The sequence below is a fragment of the Talpa europaea genome, assembly GCF_964194135.1.
Source record: "Talpa europaea genome assembly, chromosome: 11".
NCBI lineage: Eukaryota > Metazoa > Chordata > Mammalia > Eulipotyphla > Talpidae > Talpa > Talpa europaea.
Window position 1 is genome coordinate 2,944,559 of NC_140078.1, and position 11,317 is coordinate 2,955,875.

At 57.9% G+C, this 11,317-nt stretch overlaps 1 protein-coding gene across 1 annotated transcript; it reads right to left on the minus strand.

Moving 5' to 3' along the window:
* Window positions 1–846: 846 nt before the first annotated feature.
* TFAP2C (transcription factor AP-2 gamma) lies at window positions 847–9,214 on the minus strand (the record flags this gene model as incomplete). The annotated part of the gene is made up of 7 exons (XM_084247947.1): window positions 8,882–9,214; window positions 6,865–7,350; window positions 6,701–6,752; window positions 5,314–5,530; window positions 4,635–4,753; window positions 2,363–2,507; window positions 847–1,132 (listed from the first exon to the last, which is right to left on the minus strand). Exons 1-7 carry the CDS (start codon window positions 8,927–8,929, stop codon window positions 847–849), a joined length of 1,353 nt encoding a protein of 450 aa, XP_084104073.1. The 5' UTR covers window positions 8,930–9,214.
* Window positions 9,215–11,317: the final 2,103 nt, after the last annotated feature.

Genomic DNA, 11,317 nt, shown 5'->3' on the forward strand with positions numbered 1-11,317 from the left:
TTATGCATAAATAAAATCTGTACACCCAACACACTGCTTGGCAAAATCCAGAGCCTTCTCCGGGTCTTGGGGATGACAGGCAGCCCCCCCCCAAAAAAAGAAAAAAAAAAAAAAAGCTTCATGCCTGCCCTTTCAAGTTTACTCAAAACACCAAGATGTGAAATAAATATGCAAATAAAGCTTCAGTACCTTAAAGGAACATGTCCTTTCAAAGATTCTCCCATTTGAAGAGTTAACTTTCAAAATACTTAAAAAAAAAAATTCAGCAGGCTTTTTTTTCTTTTTTTTTTTTTTACAAGTTTTGAAAGATCCCCTTGGAACCAGGGGTGCAAAGTGTGTCAAATACCACCTAGGAACTAGTTGCTCGGCAGGTAGAATCTGTCTCCTGCTGAATGTAGCATCTGGTATCTGAAGAAGCTAGATAAATACTTTTTTGAAGATAAATATTTAGTGGACACGGAAGCCAGCCATTACCTTAACACTGAATAAAAAAAGGTTGATCTGAATCTCTTTCAACATTTTCAACAGCTACATGTAGGTTTTTGTTGTGAGCCCGGGGGATTTATTTAAAAAGTTCTAAAACTTGTAGCACCACTTCAGAGAGGAGGAGGAGTGGGTTCCGAACAATGAAATCAAAGCTTAGTGAGTAAAGAACCAGCGCTTGTCACCTTCCGAGAAGCCGTCCAGAAATGCGGTGGAGAACAAGGTCAGCAGAGGCGGCCGAACGGGAAGGCCGGGGAGAAGCTCTGTTCACCCCCGGCCAGGGGGTCCCCAGTCTGTTTCGGTGGGGAATGAGTTTCCTGGCCCTTTTCCTTCCAGACGCTTCGGTCCTGGTGGGCCCCTGTTTCATTTCCTGTGCTTCTCCATTTTCTCCAGGGTTTTGCTAGAATCCGCAGGACTCTGGTCGCCAGGGTTCATGTAGGATTTGTCTATGACTATCAGGGCCTCTTTGATGTAGTTCTGCACGGCAGACACGGCGGCACAGATGGCCTGGCTGCCGAACCCGTGGGTGATGAGGCTGAAATGAGACAAGCAGTTCTGGATGTTGGACTCCAAGACTGGTGTGGGTCTGTTGTTCCCGTTGGGTGTTCGGTCTTGATTGAGAAGGTCCGTGAATTCCTTGCACACTTGTCTGTGGAGAGAGTCACACACCTGTGAGCTACAGCAGGCTCCAGACGGGGACGGATAACTCCGGACAAGGCACCCCCGGGGCCGACAGCCCAGCAGCCATTAGAATTTGACTTGAAACCAATACTAACAGCCAGTGGCTGCACCGAGCATCTATTAAGTGCTCGGCCCCAGCATTATTTTTTTCATCATCCTCCCTGCAATTAGGAAAGATTAGTCCCAGTCACCTGGCCAAGGTCACCAGGACCAGTACAAGTGGGGTCAGGACCAGCCCAGGAGGCTAAGGGGTGGCCCTATCCCCGGGGCAGGTTGGTGTCAACATAACCAAGTCTGCTGGAACAGAACAGTCACACGTTCCCTGATCCCGACATGGCTGGTTCCTGATGCTCCTATTTGCCCAGTTCCTGACTTCACTTCATTTCCTGGCATTTTATTTATTTTTTTTTTATATTTAAAGGGCAGGCTTATTAGGGAAGGGATAAACAGTTAAAGACACTTGTATAGACACAAGCGGGTAGGAAAAGAAGAGCTGCTCCAAGAGGGACAGGTTTGCTGAGAGAGGCCTGCATGGTCGCAGGCCGGCGGCCTGGAGGAGAGCTGTCTCCGCTGAGGGAGGTCAGTAAAGAGAGGTCCTGGCAGGTACAGGTCACGGGCAGCCAGAAAGCTGCTGCCGTGCAGAGGAGAGAGCTGGCGAAAAGAGGCACCTGCATAGTCACAGGTGGGCAGACGAGTGCTGCTCCATTTCCCAGCATTTAAAAAATCAATTTACTGTTGGTTTCTATGAGAAACCCCACAGCAACATTAAGTACTTCTAGAGACATTTAATTTGCCAGGTTCCCTACAAATCCAGCCCAGAACGTTGCATTTAAACAACAGCAAAATGTGATCGGGACGCACAGGCACCCCATTTTTATTGGATATGATCAAACAAAGGTCTGTCCACACATTCTGGTCAGCTCTGCAAAGAGTCACGAAAGGCTGACCCATCTGAGTTTAGACCAGCGAGCAGCACTGGCCACGGGGCAAGGCGTCCCTCACTCCACTCTCCTAAACTGTACCAACAAGGTCACTTCTTCGGGCTGTGTTAAAAGCAGCCTCCTGACCACTCTTGGGCTTGAGACCCCAATTGATTTAATGACCATTTCTTTCTTGAGCACGGGGAGTGTGCTCAGGCACACGCCCGCGCCACCCCAGGGTCAGCACCAACTCATCACATTCAAGACCGGACACTTACTGTGCAGCCAGCAGCATGTTCTTCCGAGTCGCCATCTCATTCCGACCTCCGAGGTGGGGTCTGGTTAAATATTCTGCCACTGGTTTACTAGGGAATTCTGCTTCGCAGACATAGGCAAAGTCCCGAGCCAGATGAACAGCCTCACCTAGAAACACCAGTCATGGCAACAGACTTTAGGACGGCAGCTCTGGGGACCCGGCCTCGAGTTCCCCCATCTCCCAGCACTCTCAGGTGCTTTGTACCCTAAACTGAAGCCACATGCAGGGGAAACAATTCAGCCTGACAGCCGCACTCTCCAATAGGGATACAGGGTAAGATTATATATGGGGGGGGAGAGGAAGATCCCCAACTTTTCCACAGTACTAGAACAATGCTAAGCAGTGCCCTGGCCCAACCTCAGCACAGTCTCTGTGACTCCACCTGCTTTTCTCTTATGAGCAACATAGCATCAGTGTGGAGAAGCAGGGAAATTTACAGTTTGACGGAAGCAAACTGATCAAGTCTCTCTCTATGGGACTAAGCCCTTGGCATGGAACTTTCTTTTTTAAGTTAGAGGAGCCCAGGATGGAGAGGTCAAGTCTCCAGAATGTTTATTTCAGGCAGGCAGAACTGCTTCCTATTAGAAATATTAAGAAGCCCCAACAGGGCCTCCCCTGGTGGTGCAGCGGTTGAGCGCTGCTTTGCGAAGCTGCCCGCAGGCTCTGCAGCGCCAGTTTGATCCCCGGCCACTGGGCGAAGGTCCCACATGGTGTGACAGACCTCTCTTGCCCCCCGCTGCTCCCCTCAGCAGTGTACTTCATCAGTCTGCCTGTTCTACTTCCCGCTCTGGCTCTGGTGAATTCTCTCACCCTCCTGCGCTTCTGACTATACCCAGTGCTTGTATAAATAAATAAATAAATAAATCTTTAAAAAAAAAAAAAAAAGGAATTAAAAAAAAAAAGAAGCCCCAACTACCCACTTGGACCACTCCTTTGTCCAATTACTGGGGCACAGAGGGAGGAGCCAGTGACAGCACCTCCCCCAGAGGTGCCCTTTCCGGGGTCCAGGGTACAAGGCGGCAATGCTGTCCAAAACCCCCAATAGTGTACCCCCTGACCTCTCTCTACTTACCTCTCAGGACTCAGTAAGTCTCAGAGCCATTGTTCTGGCCCACATTTTCTTATTCAAGCGCAGCCCTGCCTGCTGGCTGGCGACTTGGAAAACCTAGCCCGCCACATTTACAGGCCACGTGCTTGGAACCCACCCTCCTCCATGAAAGGACAGCCGGCCCCCAAAAGGCAGCTCCTTTCTCTTCACCCTGACCTCCGAGGACACCCGTACAAAGGTAGAGAAGAGCTCTCTCTGCCAAGCCTCCTTCCAGCCAGCCAGGCAGCGGAGCCCCTGGAGCAGCTCAAATGATGGCCCGGCTGCCTGGAGTCCACAGCTCCCTGGCCCCTAGCCCCACGCTCCAGGGTGCTGGAGGCTTCAGGGGACAGCTCAGTGCTCGACTCCATTTTCCTGTGTTTGTTTTATTTTTAAAAATATTACTTCACTTTCCCTCGCCCCCTTTAAAGGCTTGACTTCTAGGCTGCTTTCCAGGGGGTAAGCCCATCCCAGCTCTGGCAATGTCACCACAAGGACCTTGGGTGGGGGAAGGGGCGCCTCCTTGGACCCTGGACTTCTTTTTTGGGTGGAAGGGAACAAAGCATTGGTGAATCATCGAAGACAAGGGCTTTTCTCTTCTGCACTGGCCACAATCCCAACATTTCAGTCACAAAAATGTCCCCAGAATCAGGATTTCTAAGGCCCACCAAATAAATAGCCTTTTTTTTTAACGTGGTAACCCTGCACTTTATATAAGCTTCAGATGTGCGCCATGATAAACCAGCATCTGCCTGTACTCCTTTAAGTTCACCAAGAAAAGTTCAGTTCTACTCCTTGCCACCCAAGGGACCTCTTGCCAGCTCAGTTTTAAAGGTACACCAAGTGATTAATTGCATCTTTCAAAAATCAGTTTGTGCAACAGGAACTGCTGACACCCTTGAGTGAGTTCTTAGGTTAGGAAATCCCAATTTCTTCTTAGCAATGATTTTCTGGGGAATTCAGAACACTTAAACCAGCTACATAAATGCTGAGCTTATTTGCTAAAACTACTGTGCTTCATTGTAAATTTGTGGCGCTCCAATCCTTTTCATCTTGACTTAGGACTCAGCTGAGTTTTCTTCATCTTTTCTCTAGAGAAGCACAGCAAACACCACAGCACAAGCTAACAACACCGCCAAACGCCACTGACCTTCTACCAGGGACGTCAGGAGGGTGACATGTGCGGCTTTCCGTCTCCCAGCTGGAAGATTCAACCCAATCTTGTCCAATTTCTCCCGCAAAGACCGGCCTCCGTTTTTTGATTTGGCTCTGGGTAAAAAAGTGGACGGTGGCTGTTCAGTAAACCACACTTCCAGATCCTAAATTCCCAAAGTGCTCGGTCAAAGCTGAAATCCCTGAAAGCCCATTAACACGCTATACGGATCGGATGGTAACCCCGGGACAGAGGGAGCCTCCTCTGACTAATCCTCGTAAAATTCAGCCGCGCCAACTTATTTTTCAAAATCACAGAATGCTGCAAGATACACTGGAGCAGATACAAATTTTGCTTGTTAAAATGGCAGCAGTACCCTGCCCCCCAAAATGAAAACACTCCGGGGGGATGACACCCCTGGAGCTGCCCTTCCCTAATACAGATGCCACCACGTCATACATGGAAGCCAATTCCAACCAAATGATAATTTGTTATCACTGTTTTAGCACTTCCTTCTGCATTTGGCACTTTTTTCTGAGAGAAGAAATGTACAAAAACTCTTTGAGCCAATTAGAATTCAGTGTTAGGTTTAAAAGTTACATAAATGTTAAAAATACCTCCAGGTCCTTTTATTCACCCCCCCTTCACCCACCCAGCCACGGTGCCACCCACGTACCTTCTGAGAACACCTCCCAGCAGGGAAGCATTTAAGCACTCGGGCGGGGACAGTCTCCGCTGGACTTCAGCTACTGTCACTTTATATTTAGATGTGGAGCTGAGGAGGGACAGTCTTCCTGGGACGGAGCAGAAGACCTCGCTGGGGTTCATCACGGCCCCCACCAGCTCCTTCTGACAAGGGAGACTCAAGGGGTTCTTGGTCATTGAAATGGGACCTGGGAAGGAAGACCAGAGGGGGCGGTAAGCAGCCACATCCCGGGCCAAGGAGACCTTTTCCAACCATCCCCCCCAAGGTGCAAAGAGCTCAGGCTAGAAATTCTGAGTAGATTTTCTTTAAGCCATATTTCCTCAAAGATAATCCAATCTGAGATTCACAAGTTAACACCTTGGAAAGATAATTAGTCCAGATCCTAAGCACTGAGGGTTTTCATTTTCCAGCCACTGTTAAAATCTATTTAATTAGAACATTTGTTTTCCAAAGACTGCTTCCATACCAAATACCTGATTTTTTTTTCCTCACTCAACGAACAACCAAAGTCCTAAGACACACTCAGATCCTTTGCCAAAATCTTTCAGTGCCGCTGACAGCACAGCGGAGTGTAAAATACAAACACACCTGTTCTGTAGGCATTGCTAGAAAATTCAGCTTATTTCCTGAGTTTTTCCTCAAAACCTATTTTCCCCCAGCTGATTTTAAACAGTTTAACTCTGAAGTAACAGAACATGACTACCCCCTTAATTGCCGTCTGCTCGGCTTCCCAAAACAGGCAGCCTCGGAATCCGGTCAGTGTGTAACTTAATTTCATAAGCCATTCACGCACCACCTAATCCAATTTCCCAAACTCCCCTTCCTCGGTTCCTGCAAAAACCCCTGACAGCTCACCCCAGCCTGGTTCTGAGAAGGTTGTACACATGTTTGCTAGGCCACATTGTTCCAAGACTTTTTTTTCTTGGGCATCCGGATTGAAGTCTTCTTATCATAGGTGTGTTTGAAATCAGAAATCCCATCAATTTACAACTTACTCAATGGTGCCCGAGCCAACTACTCAACTAAGATTGTGGGTTTTCTCCCCAATGAAATCTCCGTGGGGAGCTCGGGGAAGGCCGCCAGGCTGAGCAGCAACGCCCTGGGGCGCAAGGCCTAGCAATCCCCAGGGAAACTGCAAAACAGGCCCAGAACGCACAGTCCAGAAGCTGCACCCACATCCCTTCCCTTTGGGTGGGAAAGAAATGCGACCTAAAGCCCACCTTCCAGTCCCCTCCACCCACGCCCGGGGCGGCCACCAAGCGCCTCCTCCTCTGACCAAGGAGGTAAGACCTTCCCCTCCCTCAGGAACCCGGGCCGGCTGCGGGCGGGAAGGGCAAAGCTCCCGCTCTCCACCTACCTTTGCGGATAACAGTCTGGTCGTGCAGAAGCAGATGCTGATCCTCCACATTCTGGGGAAGAAACGGACAAAGTTGCCTTTAGTTCGGGGGCGCGCAGAGCAGGGGCGGGAGAGGCCGAGGCCCGCGGGGCGCGCGGGAGGGGGGCGAGCCGGGCGCCGCTCACCTGCACCTCCTCCATCTGGTGCGCCATGTCGTGGAGGCCCAGGTTCTCGGCCAGGCCCGCGGCGTCCAGGGCGTGCGCGTGCGGCAGCAGCAAGTCCGAGCGGCGGTAGGCGTCCCTGCGGGCGCTCATGGCGCCCCCCTCCAGGCCCGAGAGGTGCGGGATCAGGCCGGCGGGGCGCCCGTGGTGCGAGGGCAGGCCGGCCCCCTCCTGGCTCTGGCGGCCGGGCCAGGCCTGCTGCTGGCTGCCGGTGGGCGCCGGCTGGTGCAGGGGGTTGATGGCCGCGGCGTAGGCTTCCCCCAGGTGCGAGTAGGGGTCGGCCGACTGCGAGTACGCCAGCTGCTGGTAGGGGGGCGGGAAGTAGGGGGGCGGCTGGTATTCGGCGACTCCGGTGTGCGAGAGCGGCGGCGCGGGGCTGTAGAGGTGCTGCCCGGCCGAGGAGAGGTGCGGAAGGCGCGGGTTGCCATTGCTGCTCGCGTCGTGGCGATCCTGGGCAGAGCAGAGACCCCGTTAGTACGAAACCCCGCTCCAGCGAAGCGGCCGCCGGCGCCCCAGCCGCGGCGCTCGCGGGGGGCCCCCCAGCACCACCCAGAGCCGCCCCGCGAGGGTGGCCGGAGGGCCCCCGGGAGCGCTGTGCCCCGAGGGGCGCGTCGCCAAGCGCGAGCGCGCGGAGGCCGGTGGTGAGACCTGGGGGAAGGCTTCCTCCAAGCCCGGCGGCGAAGATCTGGGCGCTCCGACGCCCGAGGCGCTCTGAGGCTCCAGGTCGGAACCCCAAGCGTGGAGCCAGGAGTAGCAGAAGCCGGGGCCCCGGGAGGACGTCGGCGCGAGGCGCGCGCGGTCGCTCGCCAGCCCGCACATGTCGGCTCCGGCTGGAGGAAGGAAGCGGCGCGCGCGGAGGATGCGCGCAGCTCGGGAAGCGCCTCGCCCCCGCCCGGGGGACCCTCCCTTCCACGCCCTCGGGACAGAAGACCTCCGGCCACGGACACTCCCTCGCGGCCGGCGCCCGGCGCCGCCCGAGCACGGGGAGGAAACACGCCCGCCCGGCTGCCCTCCCCGCGGGCTGGATCCCCACCCGAGGGCACGGGGCCCGGGGCCGTTCCGCCGGGGCACGGCCAGTCTCCCCACGAGTCGGAACAAAAGGGGACACGAAGGACCCCCAACATCGGGCGCCCTTGCCTGAGCACGCCCCCCGCCCCGCGGCTGTCCGACTCCGTGCGTAAAAGGGGCGTCCGAGTGTCCCCGCGGTCACAGGGGGAGCGGGGACCAGATGCATGGCACGGTCGCCCCCTGGCGGAAGTGTCCGGGCGTGCAAACGGGGTAGCCCCTCGAGGCGCGGGGGGTGCGGGGAGCTCCCGCGTCTCTCCAGCCCGGCGGCTCGCCCGGCGCCCTGGCGCACGCCGCGCGCCGCCTGCTTCTTCCTCTTCCCGCTCGCCGCCTCCCTCCCTCCCACTCTCCGAAACTCTAGCTCAACCTGTCGGACAGGCTGGAGCACTCGCGAGCGCTTACGGCCCCATCTGGCCCCAGCACCCCCCCCAGCCCCCACTTCTCTTGAAAGCCAAACTTCGGTTGTTTTGTTTCCCCCGAAGAGGTAGCGGGGCAGGTGACAAACTCGCCTCGGAGGACACTCCGTAAAGGTGTCGCTGGCAAGGCCCGTTTGACCCTTGGAGGAGGTTTCGTGCGCAAAACCGCGTCTAGGGGTGGTGGACGGCGCGCTCTTCCGAGAAAACCGGCTGTTTTGCTTCGCGAGAACCCGACCGGTAAGCTTTGTGAGCGGGTCTGCCATTCTCTTGCCAAGCCCTGCTCCCCAGGGCCGGGTACCGAGAAAAAGGCCCGACTAAGGGGGGTGGGGGGCGGGAAAACGGATCGGGGGGCGCCCGAGAGCGCGGCCCCGTCCCATCGAGGGCCCGCGGCGGGCGCCTTCTCGCCGCCGCTGCGCCCTCGCCCCCATCTTGGTCCAGCGGCCCCGGTCTCCCAGGCTGGCCTCGGGCGGGGCCGGGCTGCGCCCCACTGCCCAGCTCACCTCGCAGTCCTCTTCATACTTGACATTATCGGTTATTTTCCACAACATGGCGTCCGGCGTCCCCCAAAACAGCCGCCAGTTAAATCCAGGCTCCCCCCACCCCCCGAGCGGTAAATCCAAAATTGGGGTCACGGTGGCCAGGCGTCTGCCGCCGCCCCGCGCGCGCGGGCCTCGCTGTCCGGGTCACTGGGCGCGCATCGGCGGTTCCGCGCGCGTGGCTGCCGCGGCCGCGGGTGGAGAGGCCTCTGCGGTGGACCGGGGAGCCGCGCCCGCACTGTGTGTCCCGGCGATAGCCGGGGGACCCGGGCGCCTTAATGAGAAGGAAATTATCATAACTCCTCCCCGGGGGCCGGCGCGAAGGCCCCGGCGCCGGGCGGGGCGGCCCCCAGCCAGTCCCAGCCTAGCTCCGCCCCGCACCCCTGCCAGGCGCCGCGCCGAGACCCAGGCTTCGGGGGGCCCGAGGAAGACTGGAGTGGGCGGCTCCTCGCTGGCAGAGGGTGACCTGCCGGGCCGGGGGTCCCTCGTCGCCTCCGACGGTCGAAGACAGGGTCACTTGGAGCGAGGGTCTCCGCATTCGGGGTCGTCGCAGCTAGCGGCCGGGGTTTCCTTATCTCCCAATACGGCCTCGCGCCCCATCACTCCACCGAGACCTCAGTTTCAGGCTGGGATCGAGCCCCAATCCCGCCGACTCGTCCCTAACCCCCCTCGGCCCCCGGAGGCTCGGCGCCATCGCGTCCCTCCGAGGGGAGGCGCGGAGGAGAGGCCTTCTGCGGGGGGCGCCCCTAAGCGCCAGGGGGCCGGCGGGCAGCTCTGCGGGCTCGGAAGTTTGGGGCGACGGCGTCTCACCGCCTTAGCCCGAAGCGGCAAGTCGGCCGCTGGCTGCGGCCAGGGGCACCGCGCGCGCTCGCCCAGCCCTGCCCTGCCCAGCCCTGCCCAGCCCTGCCCCGCGCCCGCTCGGCCGCGGACGCCGGAGGGCCTGGCACTCGGAGCCTCCGCTCCCTCGGGGCAAGAGGTGCGGGGCTCAGGGCGACCCCAGCGCCCCCGCGGACACTGGGGCGTGGGGGCAGGGGGAGACGGTAGAGGGGCCACCCTGGAGAGGGGAGCAGCGCCGTCCCGAAGTTGGAGGCAGAAAACGAAACTTCCTTCCGCGTAAAGGTGGCCGCTCCCCGCGCTCGGCACTTGCCACTCAAACGTGACACCGACGTGCAACGTTAATTAAAATTTTTCAAAGAAACGAAATCCAGTGGCCCAGTTATTGCAACTGACTTTTTTCACTGCAGGGGGAAGGCCGCTAGCTCTCCAGGGCGAATTTTGCTGGGATGCCCCAGCTGGCTCCCCAAGGTGAATTTTAAACATCCTGGGGGGATCGGATACGGGGACGCTCTCTATTTTATTCCAACCCGATTTTGCAATAATCAATACCTACCCCTGGTGTCCCGAGCCTGGAGTGGACCTTACTCCGCGCACATAAGACTGCGGCCACCCCTTCCTAGGCCTCCTGCTGCTTTGTTTGGGCTCAACATTTCTTTAAAACCAGATGGGCCTAAAATAAAATAAATTAAAAAACGTTCCCTAGAGAAGCGTCCTGCCTGGCCTCGGAGAGACGAGCTCAGGGGCGACATTCCCACTAAATGTGAGATAAAAACCTGGAAGTGAAACCTCGGGGGCTTTTCAGATGTGTCTGCGGGGCTTCACACCGAATACAAAGGGTGGTGCGCCCGCGACCCCAGACACCTGGCTTCCAAAACACCGGGGCCTGGGGGCAAAAGAAAAAAAAAGGAGAAGCTGCGCGCCAGGTTGGGGGTGGGGGCACCTGCGCAAGGCCCGAGGCCGACCCGGCGGGCAGGCACGCGTGCAGCCAGGGCGTGCAAGGTTGGGGTCCCCACGGCTCCCCGGAGAGACGCGGTGGCGCCTCCTCCGGGCGCCCAGACTCCCAGGTGGGTGCCGCGGGGCTCTCCTGCGCGCTGGGCCTTCTAGGGCCGCGTCTGGTTGCCAGACTCGGTCTGGGGCGCCTCTTGAACAAGTGGTCTCGGCGGTGCTGACCACCCTCCCGCGCCCCCGGGCAGGCTGCAGCCAGCACGCGGCAGAAGGGGTCCCCCACCGCACCCCACCCGCGGCCCCGGGCGGCCTTTCTTTCCTCCCGCAGCAGCGCTCGCCGACGCCCCCGGAGGGAAGGAGCCTGCTCCGCCGGGGGCGCCCACGGGGGAGTCCAGGGGAGCTGCTGGGCCCCGGGGGTCCTCGCGCCGGGCGAGGGCCTTTCGTACCCAGGCGGCCCCGGGTCCCGCCGCAGCCCCTTTCCCGGGGAGCCAGCGCCCGCGATGGGGAAGGCGGTTCCAACACGCCGGCGCCTCCGGGCCAGGAGACCCTGTCCGAACACGCACAGCCTCGGCTCCAGGCACCGAACCCGGGGCCGCTGGGGATCCGCGCAGGGGCGGG